This window comes from Parasteatoda tepidariorum, chromosome 3 (assembly GCF_043381705.1).
Source record: "Parasteatoda tepidariorum isolate YZ-2023 chromosome 3, CAS_Ptep_4.0, whole genome shotgun sequence".
NCBI classification, from domain to species: domain Eukaryota; kingdom Metazoa; phylum Arthropoda; class Arachnida; order Araneae; family Theridiidae; genus Parasteatoda; species Parasteatoda tepidariorum.
In genome coordinates, this window is record NC_092206.1 from 8815070 (window position 1) to 8839247 (window position 24178).

Here is a 24178-nt window from a genome sequence, read left to right on the forward strand (position 1 = left end):
CCAAAAAAGCGAGTTATTTAAAATCTAGCAACCATGTCACCTTTTTTTAACAATATATCTATAAATAACTAAAACAAATTTTCACTTCAAACTCACCAGAATTACTTAATAGCATTAATATCTTATGAAATTGGGCGGATTTGAGCTCAGAAATCATCTAATTTACTTCTTTTATTAAAAACAAAATTATCCGTTTGAAATATCGCCTTGCAGAACTTGTTACTATGTATGCTTGAAGCATTCGATAAGTACGGGGCCCCTATGTCTATAAGGTGGGAGATGCAAACAGCAATTACGTGTCAACTGTCTGTATATCTGTAATTCATTGAATTCTACCACTGCTTTTAAAAAATTACTTTTGGAATGTGGATGGCTGAAGAGTTTTTGAATAATCTTGTCCCTCATCTCCACAAATGTTATCATAAAAGAAGAATCTCAAGCGACCGTCTGTTCAGCAATTGATTTTATTATTTTTAATAATGATTAGCGCAACCGCAAAGAAAGAAGTGTGAAATACTGCGTATTTTGCAAGATTTAATGGGGTTAAAATTTCTTTGACAATTCCAAATTTGTAATAAAATTACATTTTTCTGTGACATTTACTTCACTTTTCAATCCAAATATCATTTTCCTTGATATTTCTGGATATTCCCAGTGCATGTGAACCTTGTGTATGGCAGTGACTTAACTTGAAATAATATTTTTCCAATTCAAAATTGTTTTTGTTTTACTCTTGTTTAAATGGTAGCATACTTCCGGAAAAAAGAAGTTTTTGTGCTGGTCAGTTGCTGAAACTTAATTATTTTAGATGCTCTAGTGTGCGATGATATTTAGAAGCAAAGTCTTGCACTGTTTACTAGAACCTCATTTATCCCTACCTCTTTCAGCTAGAAACATTAGTTGACAAAAGTTAATTGCAAACAGGGTTGGAAAAAATACATACTATTTTAAAAATTGTTTCCTTGTTCTGAGTATGGAAAAAACTTTTTTCAAAACACATTTATTTTTTAAGGAAACTATTCTTTATTTCTTAAATATATTTTAGAGATTTCTTATCAACGTTTATATTTTAGAGATTTCTTATCAACAATTATTTCTATGAGCCATCTATAGGATATTTCGACCTGGAGTTGCATAGAAGGTCAAACGATTTTCTTTTGACACCACATTAATATTCAGAATGTGACATGCAAAAAAGCTTTTTTTCTCTAAAATCATGTTATTTATTCAATGTTTTAAACAAGAATTTTGATCAAATTTTTTTACACGTTTAACTTTGGTTAACCATATTTTATAACCGTCGTTGAACAGCCGATCATATTTTGGGTTTACGACTACTAATGTTCAATTCCGTGGCCTTGTAATTTTGAACCCAATCCAGAAGATCTGGTGATCGTTAAGACACGGTTCCCAGCAGATCACCGAAGTCAAGCATCACTGGCTACGGTCAGTGTACGGGTGGGTGACCACTTGGATCAGCCTGCGTAGGGACCGAGGGTGTGCGGTATGGGTCCTCGTTAAACTGTTCTACCGTAATGTGCTCGACTTCGCTTGCAGGTCGTCGGGCTACCGAAACGGGGGTGCCATCGCCTCTGCAGAGGATCAAAATTGCGATGGCATGTCTTCGGATCGTCCTCAGGAATGTTTTCTAGACCGTCGCCAATAGCCCATTGTTCAGCTCTAGTGACTACGTAAATGAACAACAACAGAAGATCTGGATCCCCAGAGGTATTGATTTGTGGAACATGGAGGACTTTACGACTCGACAGATTTAAAGTGCATCAGTCACCATTTACTACACGGGGATTCTATGGCCTCTTGGACATGGGCCCAGTGCTCTACCAACCAGCCTATCCCGGCCCTGGTTCACCATATTGTAAATAATTTCTATCCTATTTTTCGTGTATTAATATAAGCTAGGGGTGCACAGCCTGCGGCCCGCTAATCCTTGATGTGCGGCCCACAGACGCAATCTAAACAAAATTTTAAAAAGTAATTACTTTAAAAAAGAAAAAAAATCGGAAATTTTAAATTTACGCATATAATTTTTTGTCGCACCCAATCTCATTCAATATAGTTTTTCGATCGCTATTTTTCGTTAACGTTACGGATCCAATGACTTTTCGGTGGTTATTGCTACCTATTTTCACGTAGTTTCGGAAAGTTATGAAACGCTCTATTTGCGCAAACTTCATAGCAAATCTAAATGACTTTTAATCCTTTTTTTCGGCAGTTATTGCTATGCATTTTCACGTGGTTTGTAAAATTTCGCTATTTTAGCACGATCTTATTACGAATCGCGAGTAAAGAATCACTCATTTAGATAACCATAATTTTTGACGTGCTTTATTTGGGCCGATTTTATCGTAAATCAAATTATTCTTCGATCGTTATTTTGGTAATTATTGCTACACATTTCTACAATCTTGTGAAAGTCCCGATATTTTTTATAAGCTATTACGACACTTTGATTTCGAATCTCGCATTTAAATACATCACTTATTGACGCACTATATTTACACCGATTTCATCGCAAATAAATATAAAGGGGATTTAAGAGAAAATTCTGATATTTTTAATTGGCGAGCGAAATGGGCTGCAGGTGGCGTAGAGCAGAACTCTTTTCCTATGGTAACACTTCACATGCTTTCCCCAAGCGTGTGAAAAGTCATAGAGGAAGGAAGTACGTTAGTTTCTCTCCTGATTTTCATATAGATTAAAATCTTTTAAGTTGGAAAACTATATGGAACTGAAAACTACATTAAACATACTTCTAATGAAAAGTATCACGGAAATTTTTAAAAATATTTTTATTAAGTAAAAAGGGAAAATATCGTAGTACATTCCTATATAACTAAAAAGAGGAGGAGAGGGAAGGGAGAAGGGCCAAAGGCATGAAACCGGTCTCTCCCCAGATGGCGTATTCGAGTGTTGCGATCGCGAATACTATAGTTTTGAATCATACATTAAAATAATTACTTTTTACGTGCTCTATTTGTGCCGATTTTAACATAAATGTAAGAGGTTTTTCGAAAATGTTTTTTTTTTTTTTTTCCTTTCCCGTTATTGCTGCATTGTTACTTGTGATTTTGAATGAAAATCCTGATATTTTAACGCAATATTACAACTCGTGAAACTCGATTCTGTTTTAAAAATTTTTGTAACTTAAGAAGTAATTACGTATCTTAGCAAAATCAACAAATTTCCGGAGAGAATTTTAAAAAAATGAACGAGATGGGTAGATTTATATTAAAGGCGGTCCCTTTTGCAAAAAAATAATTCAAAATACGTGCCTATTACTCTAGTTCCATAAACACGTGCAAATTTAACAACACACTTCCAACCTATTCTTTTTGTTGTCACATGATTTAAAAATAACATATCGCGATTCGTATTTACGCGTTTTAAAAATCGCAACACTCGAATACGCCATCTGGGGAGAGACCGGTTTCATGCCTTTAGCCCTTCCCTCTCCTCCTCTTTTCAGTTGTATAGGAATGTACTACGAAATTTCCCTTTTCTTAATATTTTTCCCTTTTATTTAATACAAATATTTTTTAAAATTTATATGATACTTTTCTTTAGAACTATGTTTAATGTAGTTTTCAGTTCCATATAGTTTTTCAAGTCACAGTTTAATCTATGTGAAAATCAAGAGAGAAACTAACGTACTTCCTTCCTCTATGACTTTCCACACGCTAATGGGGAAAGCATGTGAAGTGTTGCCAAAGGAAAAGAGTTCTGCTCTACGCCACCTACAGCCCATTTCGATCGCCAATCTTAAAATTGACCATCGCATTAACGAAATTTAAAAATTATCTATCGCGATTCGTATTCACGAGATTTAAAATCACATATCGCGATGCGTGTTTAAAATATCATACATTTTTACTCTCCCCGCTATTCAAAAATCATACTCCGTGATTCACATTCACGCGATTTAAAAATCACATATCACTATTCATATTTATGCTTTTTAAAAATCATAAGTTGTGAGTCTTCTTGCAATTTAAAAGCTACTGTTTGTCTAAGATAGGTACTCTGCCGGACATTCGTCTGGAGCTGTCGCAGTGACTATGAGGTATGATGATTTCAAGTAGGGGTGCGGGATCCCTCTTTAGGACTGGTTTCGGCCAGAGAAGAGACCTCTTTCATCGAAGCTACCCTCCCTAAGATGCCCTCTTCTTGTTTCCATAACACCAGACTGGCGGTCAGAGTATCTATCTTAGGCAAACATACACATCTCGATTCGTATTCACGTAGATAGGAAAAAAATCCTGTAGATTTTACGAAATATAAATTTCATGATAATTGTTACAAAAGGTACTAAAAATTTAGCGCCTAGGAAATATTAGGGATTTGTATAGTCATCAAAAAAGAAAGACCGCAATATTTCCCAGTCATCATTGGCATTAAATATGCTTAAAATTTTGTGCATTGTGTTTACTCGATCGTGATATTGAATAGTAATAGGCATTTAATTCATAAAAAAACAAAGATTTTTGAATTAATTTTAGAAGGATTTTTTAATTAGTTTAATAAACATTTTAGAACAAAAAGAAAGGTTGTAAACTGATTTCTATAAATAAGGCTCACTTCATTATATATAAGTAATACTAATACTTTCTTACAGACCAACAGAGTTTCCTCAAGAGCAAAAGGATGTAAAGTTCAAAATTTAAACTTAAATGATAATTTGTAAAATGAACCAAATTATAAAATCAATTCAATTTACTTAGTCAATTTTGATACATAGGAGGTAAATAAACACATTGAAACATTAAATAATTAAATCAAATTGGAAAAGCTCACAAGGCAGCTGAAACCAAATTTGTTTTACGTAAAATAGACATTAAAATCTTTATAATTAAAATAAAAATGAAAATATTCCCATAGGAAGTCCCCTGAGGAAGTACTGTTCTGCAAGCACACATTTTTATTTTAATTATAAAGATTTTAATGTCTCATTTCTATTTTGTAAAATGAACTTAATCTCTCTTCTTCAACAATAAGGTGAGACTAACGTATGGTGATTCCGACTTGCAATAGAAACAGTAATAAGCAAGTAAAAAGAGGTCAAAGTAAGACTGCCAAAAAGTGAGTTCTTTCTCAACCTAGTAGCCATGTCACTCTTTAACACCCTACATCTCTAAATAAGTAAAACAAATTTTCTCATTAAACTCACCAGCGCATACAGCAGTTTTGAGCTCAGAAATTATATAAATTTCCTTTGTTAAAAACAAAATTATCTGTTTGAAAATATTGCATCGCAGAATAATCTGTAGAAAGAATTTGAGCTTGTTGTCTACAATTGTTATTGTGACACCTTCATACGTGATTTCTTAGCGGATGAAAAAAATTATTATTTCCTAAAGCAAAATATATCTAAGAGCAGACACGGTTCCCAGCAAATCACTGAAGTCAAGCATCACTGGCTAAGGTCAGTGTACTGGTGGATGATCACTTGGATTAGTCTGCGTAGGGACCGAGGGTGTGCGGTATTGGTCTTCGTTAAACTGTTCTACAGTAAAGTGCTCGACTTCGAGTGCAGGTCATCGGGCTACCGAAGCGGGGTTGCCATCCCCTCTGTAGAGGATCGAAATTGTGAGGGCATGTCTTCGGATCATCCTCAGGGATGTTTCCCAGACCGTCGCCAATATCCCATTGTGCAGCTCTAGTGCGACGTAAATGAACAACAACAACTTAACTCATGAAAGCTTAATCCAAAACGCAGAGCTATAAGCGATGAGCAGAGAGCTCGCCGCACTTTACTATACTCAATACTCACTTCATGAAAGCTACAAGCGCATTCTTGAAGCACATAGCTTCAAAACAAATCGTCAGATTACTTCTACTACTACTTATATTTTCATTTCCATTTTATTAGAATGTTTTGATTCCGATGCTTCTTTCCAAAATATTTAGATTCACCTTTAAAAATACAAGTAACCATTGGTAACTTATTGGCTAGTAGAAAATACTTAGTAAATAGTTTCTCTGATGATTTGTAAAGTTGTCTTACAAATTTGAGTTTATGGAAATAAAATCTTTTCCTCTGATCAGTAAGTATTTGGTTTTGTAACCTTTATGGTAACTCCGATTCTTTATCGTTTTTTATAAAAAAGTTATTAGAATGCAAAATTTAATTTTCTTATGCTTCTGTGCTTATGACCTGGGTAAATTATCATTTTTATGTGTCCTATCATCCTGATTAGAATCTGTTAGCTATCTTTTTTTTCGTTTTGTAATAGTCCTGAAGTCTGTTTAAGCAGCTAAAACCTATTTTATTTTATAACCGTCGTTGAAAAGCCGACTCAATTTTTGGGTATACGTCTACTAATGTTCAACTCCGTAGCCTTGTAATTTTGAACCAATCCAGAAGACAAGGAAACTCCTGGATCAGTATCCCCAGAGGCATGAGTTGTTATGGGAACAGGGTGGACTTATTTAGTAATATTACATCATGAAATATTACATTATCATAACATATATGTTAAATAAGGTGCTTACATTAATTCAAAAAATGTTTTAAATTACTCTGAGTGCAAAGGGTTATATTATAATTTTAACAATATTGTCTACATTTTGAAATTGTGAATTTTTTTGTTAATTTTCCTTTTAAAAAAAAATTGTGAGTTTAAGAAGAAAAAAAAGAATGGAAATTGTAATTGTATAGGAGATTAAAAAAGAATAAAACTTCTTCCCAAGTAAAAAGCTAACTGAACTTTTAATGTGCTGTTATGATGAAAAAATTATATTTGTTATAAAATTATATTTGTTATTAAGGATTAAAATTATATTTAAAAATGGAAAACATGCAGTATCTGTTATGTTTTTTTGATTGTCATTGGGCATATGATGTAGTTAAGAAGAAAAAAAAATATCTTGAAGTTTTAAGAAAGAAAAATTGTGTTTTTGTTTATGGTAATAACTGTCCCAGTTTATAAAAAAGGCTTTGTAAAATGAGAAATAAGAGTTTTTGTTTTAAATCATTATAGTTGGGTTACAAAATAAAGTCTTACTTAAGGTAATATTAATAATACGAAGTTGTTTTTACAATGAAAAAAAAAATTGTTAAGGAAATTCATAATGTTTTTGCAAAATTAGTTATTCGGAGCTATGAAATTAAATTTTGGGATTAGTTAAAAAGAACATAATGTTAGGAATAATATTAATAAATAAGCTCTCTCAATTATTTAGATCTGTGAATATAAGCATTCACTTTCTTTTAAATTCAAGTTCTTGATTTGTTACTGATGTAACAACAAAAAAATGCTATATCCATAACAAAATAATTTTTACATTTGCAACACCAGTTATTTTAATTTATTATTATTATTTTTTTTTTTTTAAGGAATTGTAAGTATAAGGTCCAGAAAAGATTTTAAAAAAATATTGCCTCTAAGCAATATTAACTTTTAAAAATTTATGTTACAAAAACAAAAATTAAGTTTTGTAACAAAAAAATTTGTTAATTGAAATTTTTTCATCAAAATTATATTTTTCAAAAAAATTTTATTTCTCCAAAAAATTATTTTCTCTTTACATAATTGTAATATTATGCTACTAGAAATAATTAAAATAAATAAAAGGCTTACAATATATTACGGAATATTAAATGAAGTGTAAAGCCTTAATTTCACATACTTTTTGAAAACATCAAACCATAAATTTCCAGATGAAAATGGAAACAATAATTGATTGCTGAAAGTCATCAAGTAGCTGACATGTAAACCAAAGTTATTAATTAGAAACTGTAAATTTTATTAGTCCCGCAGTGGACTGATCGTTAAGACACGGTTCCCAGCAGATCACCGAAGTCAAGCATCACTGACTACGGTCAGTGTGCGGGTGGGTGACCACTTGGATCAGTCTGCGTAGGGACCGAGGGTGTGCGGTATTGGTCCTCGTTAAACTGTGCTACCGTAAAGTGCTCGACTTCGCGCGCAGGTCGTCGGGCTACTGAAGCGGGGGTGCCATCCCTTCCGCAGAGGATCAAAATTGTGATGGCATATCTTCGGATCGTCCTCCGGGATGTTTCCCAGACCGTCGCCAATAGCCCATTGTGCAGCTCTAGTGCGACGTAAATTAACAACAACCAAGTAAATTTTATTAATTAGAATGACTTGCTTTTTGTTTCAATTCATTAATCTCTTTTAATTTAGACATTTTTTTCCAAAGTTGCTCATATTGAGTTTCATTCGTGCTAAAAGTCATTATACCACTGCTTCAAATTGCTAGAATTTTAATATTTTTCTCTACATCTTCTATAAAACAGATCAGGCATTTCTATATTAATGCAACTACACCAGTTTAATCAGAATTAATAATTTAAAATCAAGTAGTCTTTGTCTTGATTGACGTAATGTAAAACCTGGAAGTTTTGTAAAAGAATGCTTATTTACCTCAAAGCTAAAATTTATAGAACTAAATGGACTGTATATCATTTGTTATCTATTAAATTATTTGATAGATGAAAATTATTACCCCTATTGACTCCGAAGTCTAAAGTTCTTGTTGTAAAAGCACAGTTTGCAGTTTTTGGAGAGAAAGAAAGTTGTTGTTTTTTTATTTATTTATAATGACTTTTTTCACCCTGGCTATTTCATTTATTTATTGAAATCTGTGATTGAAAAATTAGTTTTTGTAATAAACAGTGACATAATTTAGTTCATGGATTTTACACTTAACTTCGTCTTTAATAAAAAAGAAATTACACCTTTGAAAGCAGGGTTTGTTGATTTAAATCAGCTTGACTTAAATCACGATTTAAATCATGATTAAAATCAAATGATTTTTTTAAAAAAATCATTGATTTAAATCAACTGATTTTTATATATATATTATATTGATTTTAAAAGTTAAAAAACAGTGCTTTAAATTATTGATACTTTTATTATTTTCTTTTCTTAGTTTTAAAATTTATTTTAAATAAATTGCTGCATTAATTAATTTTAGTTAACGAAATTACTTTCTTTCTTGGAGTGTGTTAAACACATTTAAAATTACATGTTTAAAAATCTTTTGATTCTTAACATTGAAAGTACAGATTAAAGTAAATATTTAATGCTGTCTTAATATAGACTTGCATAGCTGTAGAAAGTAAATAAACATGCTTTTTTTTCAAAAAGCAAATGTTAATTAAAATTCTACCTTTTGATTAAAAAAGCATGAAATTCAAATCTACATTATAGTTTATTGATGGAAATTTCTATATTTCTAAAGCTTGAGGTTATATTAAAAAGAAATTACCTTAATATGCCAAAAATAGAAAGAAAAAAAAAGCTGAGTTCAGATATTTTTTTCCTGATATAGTGTCATTCTTCCCTATCAAAGTCTATTTGAAGCAGTAGGGTTATTAACTGGTTTTTATTTTTCTTCTCATAATATGTTTACGGTATCTTTGAAATTATCAGATTTTCTTTTGTGAAAAAAAATTCCAATGAGTACATAGATTTTTTTAAAAATGTTTTTTAGCTTAACTTATGTATTTTGATAAAGGATTAAAAATGAATATTTTAACATAAAAATATATAGATTGAATATTTATTTTTTGATGAATAACAACATTTATAAACACAATCTGTTGCATTTATTTTGCCATTTTATAAATCATGAGAAAAAAAAGAGATCACAATTTTAAATTAAAATTATGCTGTGCTAATTGAAACTTTGTGTTATTAGTTAAAGTAGTATTCTTTAAATTATCTATTTTATCTTGTCTTTTAATTTCAATCATGCCTTTGTATCAAAATGGTCGCTATGCATTATAATGAAAAATTATTTTAGTAAGTTAGAGCTTCTAAAATATTGTTATAATATAGTTTTAATATTAATTTAATTTTGATTAAACATTTATAAGGTTTTTTTAATCATAAATTAAAGCTCTTATAGTGTTTTTGAATAGAAATAAAAAAAATCTGATTTAAATCAAAAAAATCCGATTTAAATCAAAATAATCCGATTTTTTTTTAAAAAATCAAAAAAATCACGAACCCTGATTGAAAGTGTGTCACAGTTCAAATATTGTAGAATTAACACCACAATAATTTTATTGTTTAAGTAATACCAGACTCTCCATGACAAATAAATGTTGTCATGATCTCAGAGATCAATTTAAATCTCTATATAATGGTCTAAATTAATTTAAAAGTCCAAGAAAGAAACCTACCTATTTTAAAAATCTATTAACTATCTTATGATCTATTTTGCTAAATGACTGTAAATAATGGGCTATAACCAAATCACATGGTAATAAACCCTAGCCTTGAAAACTGTAAACGAAAAATCTAACGATAGATGCACAATGATTGTATATTTTGTGATCAAAATATTCTTTATTTTTGTGGAAAAGTTGAACGTTTTGGAAAAAATAATAATAAAATACAATGATAAATGCGAAGAAAATTGTGGGGGTTGGTGAACAAAATAAGCAGAGACAGGAGGCTAGTCGTTTATATTGTTATAAGAATTCAGGAAATGGCAAAAAATTGCAGAATATTAGTAAATGGTATGCAGAAAATAGTAACCAAAAGGGCGATAAAAGAAAATTTTAATTAAAAAAATTCTCTTTCTAAATACTAATCTACAACCCCATCAAATTTAGTACACACTTTCTTTTGCAATCGAGAATGCTCCTAGAAATTAGACTCCAGAAAGGATGGAACAGACAGCAATTAGAGAAGCAATTTACAGGACATTGGGGAGGAATTATTTGTGTTGATTTTCAAATTTTGACCAATGCCGAAGCAAAAAAAATGGATATTTTGATTTGCAAAGGCTCTTGCACCTTCAAGCAAACGAAGGTAAAAAATAGTTATTTTTGAGGGGACCCTACAATTCTCAGCACACTAATCTGTATCCTATCTAGCTTATAAGTAAATTGGGCCTTAATATGAAAGCCAACAGTATGGTGACTTGAGTCTGTTGAAGCTCATACGTCAGACAATTTGACGAGCTTTGCTGTTTGCAAAAGAAGAAAAAAATTCCTCAACCCTGTGTTAAAAATAATTTTAAACTAAAAAAAGAAGAAAAAATCAATTTGCATGTAAAATATAAATTAATTTCCTTATCCCTATTCTGATTCTTTATATTTATTGGAAAGATTCTTGATTTTATTGTTGCTTTTCTTGTGACTTTAGTACAAATAATTTTAATTTGTTTTTATTTTATATATTCTAACAAATATATGTATTTTTTTATTAAGCATTTAGATTATTATTAAAGAGTTTACAAAAAGAAGAAAGCTGAGACCTTTTGGTGAAGACAGGAGGAGGTCTGGTCCTCTTCGTGTTGGTGATAGAATGAGTGAAATCTGGATCCAATGTTTCTCATGCTGTGTGACTGATGAACCACCTCCAGTAATTCTATCCTTTTTTCACTACTCTTCACGAATTATAAATGACACACCATATTTTCCGTATTCATTAATCAGGCATCTTGATTTTTAATATAATTAACTAGAATAGGGCTGCACAACTTTTTTGAGTAAAGGGCCACTTGCACAGCACGTAGATTAACGAAAGGCCGCACGCATATTTAGTCATGCTAGCGGCAAATATGAAGATTTTTATGTAAACATTAGTGTTCTAAGCATCAGATATTTTTGTCAGTAAACTTAATAACATATATTTGCAGAATATTAAATACTCTTAATTATTTGAATTTATTTGAAACTTAAAAAACTGATACATTTTATTAAAAAAACTTCTTACGTTCTTCACAATAATTAATTTATCAATGCATATATATATATACATAAATATTGGAAGGGGGTNTGTAAATTCTAATCATAAAGAAGCTTACAGAAGTGCAAAAGAAAGAAAGAAAATACGTATTTTATAGAGTAATATAAATTTTAATTAAATATTCTAATATACGAAATTTATAATGTTTAAACAAAAACCAAATTAAAAGAAATTTTTACTGTGTTCAGAAGCTCTCGCGGGCCGCTCATCAACAGTCAGCAGGCCGCATGTGGCCCAAAGGAAATAGGTTGTGCACCCCTAAACTAGAATAAATTTTTTTTTTTTCAAAATAGTCTTCCTAAAGAATATTATGAGTCTTAGTTTTAAACCTTTTGATATCGACTCATGAAGTGGTTTGACTCACTACGGGACAAAATTAAGTTATTTTGCAGTAGCCACTTTTTAAAACGTGGTAATTTTTTCGAAGAATGAAAATTTTAAATGATTAAAAAGTTTTGTGTTCTAAACAAAAGCATTTCTTTTGAAACATTTTTCAAATTATGGTAAACATTATAATTGCTAAGTTCATACCTGCCAAGTCTCCTGTTTTTTAACGAAAACTCCTCTATTTTACGACTATCGCCTGTTTGCCCGTATATTCCCAAATTTCTCCATATTTGTTGAAGAAATTAAGAAAAAAAATATCAGCTAATGGCAAAAATACTTCTGTTATTCCACAATAATAATGCTATTGCCGTTACTGCAGTATGTTGTGTGCATATAGTGTAAGTAATTATAAATAATGGTTTTAAGAAAGATCTTCTTTAGATTAAGATTTATATACAAATTTTTTACATCACTAAATGTAAATGCTTTTATTATTTCCAATTTTGAATTTCTCTTTTTGACTTACATGATTATGCATGATGTATTAAAACTTTACTCATAGCCTAAAAAAATGTCACTAGTAAAATCTCTGTTATNCATATAGTATAAGTAATTATAAATAATGGTTTTAAAAAAGTCTTCTTCAGATTAGGATTTGTATACATATTTTTTATTTCGCTAAATGTAAGTGCTTATATTACTTCCAATTTTGAATTCCTCTTTTTGATTCACATAATTATGACTTATATATCAAAACTTTACTCGTACCCTAAAAAAATGTCGCTAGTAAAATCTCCATTTTTTTTATTTCTTTAATGTTGACAGGTATGTAAATTGCTTTAAAGGTTTGCTAAAATGAAAAAAAATTTAAATAGTAAGTGGATTAATATGAGCAAATACTTTATTTGTATTAAACATGTTTTTTTTAAATAATAAATCATAAATATTTCAGAAAAGACGACACAGAATTGATAGATCTATGATTGGGAGCCCCACTAATTTCAGACATACAGCTCACGTTGGATCTGGAGACATGAATGTTCATGTAAGCAAAAATATATTTCATGTTTATTTCTCTAAAGAACTCAGATTTGGTCCAAGGTAACATTTAAAGGCATTGTAGAAATCATTAAGCTCATCACTACTGAAGGAATATTGCAAAAAAATATTTCACAGTTTCAAATTTCTATTTTACTCTCATTAGTTGTAATAAAATAGACATAATATGAATTATCCTGCCAGGGGGCTAATATTTTTAGGTCCACATACATGGACTTCAGGTTTAAACTACGATAGTTAGGAGTATAAATATTTGCACCTAAATTTTGAACAAGCATGCATAATGTTCTATTATGGTCGATTTAAATGCAGTGACGAGTAGATTTAATAATTATTTAGAAAACACTTTTTTTTTCTTCAAATATTAAGTTTTCTTACAATGAGATGCAATACCAGTACATTACTGCATGGAATCTCATTTTCAGAACTATTTTAATTATCTAAAGGAATCTAATATAAATTATAGAATATAATATTAACTATAAAAAATATTTAATCATTAATTAAAGTGCAAGATTTAAAATAAACAATGAATCAAAAGATTTTGATTTTCACTCTAGCATTTTTTTTTGTTTTTTGTATTTCAATACAATTTTCATATGCATGGTTCTAGCTTATACCCTTTTCTGCAGGATTTATTGTTTCAAACTATTTGAGAATTCAGTCACTTTGTGAAAAAGACAATACATTGACAGTTTTGCATTATGAAATTTTTATTGTAGTATAATCAGGGATCATATGCTTAGTTATTTCAACCACATGCGATGACTATTCTTGTTAGGTGGGGTTTTGTAGTTCTACATTTATTGATTCCAATCAATAGTACAGTAATTGTGTCATACAATTTTTAAATTGTGAATCATTATCCTTATACCTTATATTATTACCTTATATGTATATATGATATACCTTACATGATATGCCTTATATGATAATACATTATGATTATACCTTATCATTCTGATCATTATCATCAGTCAACACTTTTATGGATGGGTGATTGTGTAAAGCTAAGGGTGGCGGCGCTAGTGGTAAAATTGCTCTTTCAAGACTTCCGGGTTACTGCTTCCAATGTATTTTTACGCCGCAGATTGAAGAAACGCACCATCGTATTATTGCATCATATCTTTTGCAGTATTTCACATGCACCGAGTTCTTTCTTTCAGTCTTTAAATTTCAGCATTAATTAGGCTAATTAGGCTATCTTAAAAAGATATTTTTAACGATATTTTTGGCGACATTTTATTCAAATGTAGCCAAATAAAGGATAAAATACAAAACATGGCAAACCTTAAGAATTATTCACAATGAGATATTTACTTTCCAAAATTTTTTTTGGCCTTACGACCTCTGAGAATCAATACATTTCTGAAAGCTCTTATGAATGGTACAATTATGTTTAGATTTGAACCCAAATTACAATAACAAAACTGCATAGAATATTAGGCTTGTTCACACATCGCCTCGTAGTCATAACATAAGCGGAGGGATACACCGGAAATTTTCTAAATTTCTTCCGGTTTAAGGACATTTGTTATTGTTTACATTAGATCACCCATCCATACTTAAATGTTAAGCAATAATTCATGGTGTTTTCATTTCAAGATATTTTTTAAATTAATCTAATATATACTGTTAAAAAAAATTTATTATTTTTAAAACAAATCATTTTCAATTAATTTTTTCATTGGTGTACTACGAGCAATGTTCTAATAAAAGAATTTTCTTTCCTAGCTTAATTCATTGCAACATCAAATGGCTTCTAAAGGAGGTTATGAATATGCTATTCCTGTAAATGTTCAAATACCTGTTGTTGATGTCAAAAATTGAGGTAAAATTTGTGTTACTAATTTAATAATCAGTGGTATGATTGTAAATTTGCATATAAATTAATAAATATATTGTTAAAATTTTTTAAAATTAATTTTGAGCTATTTCTTTCTTCTATTTAAATTTGATATTACTATTTATTTCAAGTAAAAGATATCCCATTATACAAACTTAAAAAGTCACTTAGTTTGTTTAAAAGCACCATTTTAATGTGTTTTATATTTTCAAAGAAATGATTTATAGTTGATGAGATGCAGGTTTGCCACAGGATACTAAAATGCGACTATTTGCTACTATTTTCGGCCTTAGGCGACAATGGAGACTTTTTTTTGCCTGAAAAGGCTAAAAAAGCAACTATTTTCAGGAATAGGCGACTATTGGGAGACTTTTTTACTCTTAGCAAAGTTATTTTTATACTTATACTTATTTTTCGTAGACCTACTGTTACTTTGCGATTGCTATACAATCGCTGTTATCTTAAACTTTCGTTCGGAACTCAATAGATCAATGAAAAGAAAATATAAATTGAAAAAGTTTATTCATTTGTTTTTTTCAGTTATTATTTTTCATTTTAAGCGATTCAATTTAATAGGGGTATTTTGTACTTAATTTTTTTTTTTTTTTTTCAAATTGATTTAATGTAGGTAAGTATAATAATTTGATTATTTTTGAACCAATAAATGTTCAGTTGTTTTTATTTATAAAAAAATTAAAATAGAGCTTACCTTTATTTAATTTGCTTTTATTTTTGAGAAACTGAAAACAAAGTTTTTTTTCCAACAAATAATTTAAAAAAAAAATTTTTTTTTTCTAAAGTTAACATTTTTTTGGTTTTTTTCTACTTTCGTTTTTTTTCTTTTAATTATAATGCACGTATGTAAAATATTTTGTTACTGTATTATTATTTTTAAACCAATAAATCTTAAATCATTTTTAATTTAAGAAAAATAAAATAAATCTTGGGTTTGCTTTTACTTCTTTTTTATTTTAATCGAAAAAATTAAGCAATGATATTGATATTATAGTAGAATATGTTTAGAATTAATATTTTCTTTTGTAATAGATTTATTCCTTTTCATTTATTTTTGATTGATTTCCCATAGGTAATTTCTGAACATATGCTAAATCGCGATGTCTAACGGACGATGTATCACAATTTAAAATTTCTGACATCAACCAGTCCTTATCATAGTATTTGACAATTAAGCTACAATTTTAATTATTTGTCTACTATTTTCGATAAATTTTTGCTCCTGTTCAGGCAACTATTTTTAAAGTTTTAGGCAAATATTTTCATGCTTGAGGCTACTAAAAGCAACTATTTTTGTTCATTTTTTACTGTGACGACCCTGGAGATGTGATATTTATAGAGACATTTATTATTAATTTATTTTTACGTGTAACTTTCTTGTGGGGTACTCTGTTAGAACTTTATTATAGAATATTGACTGGCAGCCACTTTTTGTCACACTTCTCATTAATGGTAGATACAGATTATTGTTATGATGATTGTTTTGATGTTTAGAATATTTCATTTTTTGGTTATTTTATGATATCTGATGTAATTTATATGCTATGTGAATTAAGTGAATGATTAATTAACGTTTGTGATTTAAGTTTTCATGTCTGATCATGAAATGTAATAAATTCTAAACCTTATTTTTTTTAAAATTTGACAAATTAAGTAGTATTCCAATACTTTAATTTTTATGCTTTATTTTATCTTTATTGAATTGGATTGTCATAGTTTGTTTAGTACTGATCAATTTTATAGTTTTTTTCAATGTGATCAATAGATAATAGTTACTGATCAATAGATAATCTAAAATAAATTATCTAAGTATGAAGCTATACTGATAACAAGCTCAATACTTCTGTGACAGAATTTTTCTGGGCTTCCTGCAACAAAACTCTCTAGCTCTAATATCTTTCTGCAATATACTTTCTATAATATCAAAGATGTATGTTACTAATTTAAGGTAACAAAAACGCTGTTTACAAAAACAAGAAAAATAATATGTTTGAATTTATCGCCTGAAATGTATCGAGATATCTAAAAGCCACGTAAAAATCAATTTCAATAACTGCTGAAAATACAATCAAAATGGATTTACAATATCGGCATAAATTGAGCACTTCAAAAAGTTGTTATTTAAATGCGCGATTCAAATTTTGTGTGCAAATTTCTACTGAAAAGCAACCTGAAATTTTTTTCTTCCCAAAGAAAAATCTTTCTACAAGATTTCTGTAATTATCTGCTACAATGTCGCTGCGATTCTCCCACATGGCTCAATACTTTCCATCAGAAGAAACTTTGCTAAGGGTAATTTCAATTACAAATAGTTTTTCTTTAAAGCTACTTCAGATGCTAAATGTTAGTAAAGTATGAATGCAGATCTTGTATCTAATGTTTTAAGTATGTACCAGTAATATGCCCTTTAATTATTAAACAAACTGAGAAATACCTAAATTATAATAAAATTGCTGACTTATATGTAGTTGATTTAAATCATATTTTATATTCATGAATTTTTTAATAATTTTTCTAAATATATGAAATTGTTTTATGTGCTTAGTAACATATTAGTAACTATTCTTCAGATTTAAAAAAAAAACGAATTAAAGTAAATTTAATTAAAACAGACATCAACTATTTAAAAAATATTAACAAGCTAATGAATCATATATATGATTGTAAAATTTGTCAAAAATTTTGTTAATAAAAATATAAAAAAGTACTTACATTTTTTAAACATCTTGACTTTTTTTCAAAGTTAAATTTTATTTTTATTAATTGATTATTTGCTTCAATTTAAATTTTAGTTTTGATAGTTAATTTTAATTCTACTGTTAATATGTTTGGAAATTAATTGAAGATTTAGAATTGAAAATTTGTTCTTTTTTTTTCTTTGAAAAAACATTTTTTTTCTAAAATAGATAAAGGAATATGTTTCCTCATTGGTTGGATATTCTGCCATTGTTCCTACCAATATCTATCAATATTACACATTGGTACGAATGAGAGAATTAAGGGAAAAAATCATGGTCTTTAAATGTTACAGTATTTAATAAAAACATGTTCTATCCTTTTCTTTAAAATGCTAACTTTTATTTTCTAAATTTTTCTTTATATATACAGTCTTTTCTCATTCACTTATTTTTAAAATGAAATATGTCTGGATTCCCAGATTTAGTATTAAATAAAAGGTAAATCTCTGATTGCCCATTAAGGCTTAATATGAAATTTTTTTTCAGTGTATTTTCAGTTATTTTGATAATAGTTAGAGAAATAAATTTAAAAGAATAAATATGCAAATATGTATGCCTTTTTCCTTAATCGCAGAATTTGCAGAGTGAATCTGCAGCACTATCTTCATAAATCCAAATTTGTCTGCAAACTCATTGCATACCTGCCAAGTCTCCTGTTTTTTTAACAAAGACTCCCATATTCTATGACTATCTCCCGTTTACCTTCATTTTCTCAAATTTCTCCATATTTTTTTAAGAAATTTAAAAAAGATAATTTGTTAGTGATAAATATCATCTAATGGCAAAAGTACTTCTCTTATTCCTCAAGCAGATGGCGCTGCTGTGAGTTGTTTATTTAGTAAATTGTTTTTTCTCCGATTACGTACTTCGTTCTTTACTTTTGAGAATCTGGCAGTAATAACTTCCTTTATTTGCATTCTGTTTTTACTGATAGTCAAAACGTAAATGCATTTCTGTTATCAAAATCATTTATTGTGCGTGTCAATTGGGCTTCGAGAAAATGAACTGTAATTAAAAAAACAGTGCAAAAATATAGCAGATGTTATGTTAGGTATCCTATGCATTCCATATAGCAATGCAGAGTGCAAAAGAATTTTCTCTAAAGTTAAGAAAAAATTTGCTCCGAATTTTCCTCATCACTTTCTGATGAAAAGCTTAAAAGCTTGCTTTTGATGAAAAGTAATTTTTCTGGTAACTGTTATGCAAAGAACTTAGATAAAAATTTTGGGGATATTTTCCTATTGTGATACAATATGAAACTACACTCCTACTACAATCGCCAAGGCACACAAATTGATTTTAAACAGTAAAAATTTAAAAAAAAAAACATGTAGATATTTGCTAAGGGCTGACTACAAGTTATACCTTTCGAGTTAGTCCCTTTCTGTGGTGTTTTTTTAGATTCTGGCAGGGTGCTGCCCTGAAGTTTCCAAAACTTGCCAATTATTCTGTCATAGATCATGATACAAAAATCACCCCAAAATTTACTATGCATGACCAAATCAGCTACTTAAGTTCGAAATATGAGTATGTATTTATTATTTTGATGTTGAGTGTCTATTGTAATTCAGAATAATGGTTTAAAAAAAACTTTTTTAGAATAAGATTTATTTACATATTTTTTACTTCGCCAATTGTAAGTGCTATTATTATTTCCAATTTTGAATTTATCTCTTTGACTCACATGATTATGCGTGAAGTATAAAAACTGTACGCGTAGACCTAAAAATGTTGCTAGCAAAATCTCAGTTATTTTATTTCTCTACTTTGGGTATTTGTTACAAAATTTGCAGCTGAAGGTTCCACATTATGCATGTTTTTTTATTCCAAAAGCAGAATTTAAAAATAATCAAATAACCAACTTTAGCAAACCCCACACATAATATTTATTAATATTTCTTATGTAATTTAATAATTGCTTTTTTTTTCTCTTTATATTTTAGATTAGAGAAAACTAAGGGGGAAAAAAAGAAAAGAAACTATGTTGGACCACATAGTGTGTTAATTTCGCAAATTGTTTCTTTCTTTTTTTTTGAAGTTAGTTTCAAAGACCTTTCCAAGCGTATATTGGATTGTATGCTGGTCTTCTATTTTATGGACAAATTGCACCTTGAAAATTTGTATAGAAAAAAAAATAATGCACTGCGTTGATCTGTTTCTTCTCTTCAGCAATAATGTCTTTCTTAGTCAAAGTTTGAAGCTTTTTTTTCTCCACATGAGTTGATGATTGTATTGTTTAAAAATGATTTAGTGAGAAATTATGTGTGAGTCTCTAATTGTGTGTTGTGCATTTTTTTAAAAATAAGTTACTTAACTTTATGGTTTATTTTGTATGAATCTTCATCTTTTTACAAGGCACTACAGCCTGTTGCAGGTCTAGGCCGTCCCAAATAGTTTATTTTGTATGAATAGTACTTATAAATTTTAACATCTCGAGATTCAATGTTAAGCATGTTAGATAGCTCTAAAATTACTTTTGTCGTCATAAAATATATGTCATCTCATAAGTATGCTATGAAAAAAGAATAGCGAAACACTTTTTAAACTAAAATCAGGAGGTGTAAAATGATCGTGCTTTTTTTTTTTTGAACAATTACCAAAATAGAAATTTCTTTTAAATAAAATCAGTAAAAAAAAAAATTATGTGAATTGGAATATTTTTTTTTAAAATTTAATTATTGAATATACCTATTTTTAATGTTACTAAACCTTAAATGAATTTATCTTTAAGAAGTGTGAATTATAGCAAGTTATATAAATATGTATGGACTCACTTACAATGTGTGTCATTCAGCAGGTCAAATCCAAAACATAAAATATGCAAGAACTGATTTTTCTGTTCTTTCAATCACTACTTTCTTGATTTATTAGAAGCATCCTCTCCCTTCTTCATAGTTAATAAAAAAAACACATAAATCTTGTGTTTAAGTTATTAGTGCGAACACAATAACAAAAAAGATCATGAGCAACATATGGTAAATATTAAAAAAAAAAAGAGATTGATTTTGCAGCAAAAGATGATTTTTAAATGCTCAGAAAGCATGCTTTTGATCGAATATGCGATGCTTTCTTGTATTCAGTTCATGAAAAAAATTATTTAAAACTAAAATTTGGAACTGAATGGCGAATTCACCTTTAGCGAACCCATCGTCTATTCCTTTAGTTAATTACACAAATCTCTCACTATAGCTATAATAATTAGTTTTATAATAAACTGACACGAGCAAGACAAATGGGTACTATTCGGCTGCTCTTGTTTTTTGTTGTTCTGTAATTCAAAAAATAACTTACTGAAATTATTGAGTATATTTGACTTTTCATAATTTAATCCAATGTTAGTGTTTATTTAATCATTATGTTATCCTTATAGAAATGTATACATAGAACTTCATATCTAGAACGATGAAAGGGGTAATTATAAAGTATCCCAACTTCATTTTTTTTAAAAATGTCAGCGCTCATTTTAATCAGATATTTTTGTTAATTAAATAAAAAAAAATTACTGTGAAATTTTAATGAACGAGTCTCTAATATATTTTTATTAAAGGAATTTTGATTATATTGTAAGATTTTGGATACCTAATTTATCTCTACTCAAACAATCTGGGATGGGCCTCTTGAAAGTCTGACAGCTTATGAGACTTTCAGGAGGATCTAGGATTTTAGATTTCATCTAGATATTCAGTCTTTCTAGTGTTAAAACAGGGAAAACTTGGAATTTTCAGGGAATTTTATTTTTACTCCAAAAATCAGGGAATAGTCAGAGAAAGTTGCAATTTTTTTACAAAAACTTGGAATATTCCTATGTCATACCTGGAAAATAATGAGTCTTAAAATTGTGAGTTACAGTAATCAGTTATTAAGATTCAAGTTAAATAATTCTAACATTTGTTACAATTATTTGTTGTAAAAATTTAACATTTTAGTCAAACTGGCATGCTCTTATCCTCATTTAATAATATTTTTGACCCAAATCTAATATTTCACATTACAAATAAAAGAATCAAAGTTTTTCTGATGAAAATATGGTCTCATTTTTCATTGAAATTTGCCTGTTATACCTGGAAAAATCATGGAATTTTTTTTTTCTGAAATTGAGTGGGAAATAATTAGTAAATTCATAACATTAGAAACTTTTAAGTTCTAATGACATTTGACATTTTCCTGTGTCGCAATTCACAAGAGTAATATAAATTCAAATTTTTTTTGCTGTCATGGAAAACAATTCTTCTATTAATATTGCATGACCAGGTCATTTAATTAAGTCTCAATAATAGTTGTAGAAAACAGGCTTTGACTCAACAAATAAGAGCACCTAAAGCACTTCATTTAGATCACTTTGAAAGATGTAAAATAAAATGTCTCCATATAACAGGAAACTTTTATTAAATGTTTGTAATATTGCTATAATTTAATTCTTTTTTCACAGCTTAGGGATGAGAATCGTTTATTACTTATTAAATAAATGTTATAATACATTTATAATATGGTAGTAAAAATTGTGTGACATGTATTTAATGTAGGAAATGCAAACAAATGTATTAAAATGGTATTATTATATAGCAAATTTTCTAATATATAAAGCTGTCTTTTTCATTATATTGCTTAGAACAGGAGTCTGTCTAAATTTTTTTAAGAGGTACCTATTTTGTGAAAATTTAGGCATAATTTGTGAAAATTAAAATCAACAAAATTGTGGTAAAGTACGAAAATATTTTCAAAAATTGTCACAACAAATAAAAATTATTTATGACTGGTAAATTTCTATATATTTTCCCCCTTATATTCAAAAATAAGTTTGCTATTGTAAAATCATAGGCTTAAAATTGTACCCAAATTTTAAAATCCATAAAAATCACTGTCCATAGTTAAATTTCAACTTAAATTTAATGAAAACATGCATTTAATAGTACTAGCACTAAAAGTTTTTTTCATTATGAGAACATTTTCAACTAGGTGATACAAAAAAAAGTTTCACAGAGAAAAAAATGTTTCTGTTCGAATAAATTTACCATAATGTTTAAGATAATGTTCAAATGTTTAGAATAATGTTCGAATTTTGACTTCCTGTAAAGTTTATAGAGGGCTTGTCATTTCATTTTAAAAAATTGAGCGAAAAAAAAAACTTGCTTTGATATGGAGTAAGCGACTAGTTAGGCGTGCCACATTGCACTATCTGATCAAACACGTGTTATCTTTTCGTAAAAGTCCACTGGCACAAAAACCCTTTTCCATAGATTGCAACGAGAACGGGGTTCGCATGAGAAGAAAAAAGTATTTTGTGAAACTACCGTTAGAATTTAGACCGTTAGTTTAAAAGTATTTTGTGAAACTACCATTTTTTCCTGAAGTTGAATTTGTGAAGGTACCACGAAACAGTAATAAATTTACCCTGGGCAGACCCCTCTAAGAAAGAATGCTAAAAGATTCTCTCGTGGACACCAAAATTGGCTAAAACTCTACGCACCTGGAATTTACTTAAAAATTTATGATTTCTCATTTAGCCAATTATAAAGTCCATTGTTCTCTTTTGAAGAAAAAACTCCATCTCCTAAAAACTTTTAACTTTGTGTTCTTCCAGAAAAATAAAAGGAAACAAAGTTAAAATTAGATATAATTTTTTTTTTAATAAAAGAAAATGTAAGCATGCATCATTGTGCATTGTACAGCTAATAAGAAATGAAATATTTGTAGATGTGTTTAACTAATATGAATCATGAAGTAGTTATTAAAATCAGTGATATTTAATGACCCATGTTAAAAAGAAAAAAAATTGCTTTTTGTTTGATTTTTAAAAATAATGTGATTTAACTGGTATGTGAAATCTGTTTTTGTGCAACTTTTAAAAAACTCTTTATTTGCGCTTTCATATTTCAGTGAGAGTTGTTGCAAATTAATCATATTGGAAAATATTTTATTGTTGGAAGGTTCATTTTCATGTTGGCATTTTTTGTCTTTAAAAGTTATAAATGTGAGAAAAAAAATCCTATTAATAATTACTTTATTTACAGATTTTATGATGCACTGTATATCCCAGTGTATAAATCGATCGATTGTATAATTCAAGTCCCCGTTATTTAATAATAAGAGAAAGTAAAGCATGTTAGGTATATAAGTCGACTGCTGAAAAAATATATGAAGATTTCTAAAATTAAAAAAAGAGATACTAAGTCTACAAATTTATCCCAAATTAAAAATATTTCACTCTAGATATAACATAAATTTACCCCTAAATAAAGATGCTATGAGACAATTGGTTAAATTAGTAGCATTATGTAACTTTAAAAGTTTTTATGTTTTATTTTTTTGAAAAAATAACCTTTACATGTTAAGAAAATATGATAAGATAAAATGTATATAAAACATTAAAAATAGTTTCTGAAAGGCGTAAATTGATATAGAGTTATTATCTATCTCATTGTTTATAATACATCGATATTTCAAGA

At 28.7% G+C, this 24178-nt stretch overlaps 1 protein-coding gene across 1 annotated transcript; it reads left to right on the plus strand.

Moving 5' to 3' along the window:
- Positions 1 to 5793: 5793 nt before the first annotated feature.
- LOC107448517 (CDC42 small effector protein Spec2) lies at positions 5794 to 23358 on the plus strand. The gene is made up of 5 exons (XM_016063757.3): positions 5794 to 6062; positions 11207 to 11360; positions 13027 to 13119; positions 14868 to 14964; positions 19676 to 23358. Exons 2-4 carry the CDS (start codon positions 11304 to 11306, stop codon positions 14961 to 14963), a joined length of 246 nt encoding a protein of 81 aa, XP_015919243.1. The 5' UTR covers positions 5794 to 6062; positions 11207 to 11303; the 3' UTR covers position 14964; positions 19676 to 23358.
- The last annotated feature ends 820 nt before the right edge of the window (positions 23359 to 24178 follow it).

What these genes read in the sequence shown, in the direction of transcription:
- LOC107448517 (XM_016063757.3), top strand. Translation starts at nt 11,304, where the DNA reads ATGAGTGAAATCTGGATCCAATGTTTCTCATGCTGTGTGACTGATGAA. An exon ending in TGACTGATGAACCACCTCCA is followed by an intron (nt 11,361 to 13,026) that starts GTAATTCTATCC and finishes TAAATATTTCAG; the next exon opens with AAAAGACGACACAGAATTGA. An exon ending in CTGGAGACATGAATGTTCAT is followed by an intron (nt 13,120 to 14,867) that starts GTAAGCAAAAAT and finishes TTTCTTTCCTAG; the next exon opens with CTTAATTCATTGCAACATCA.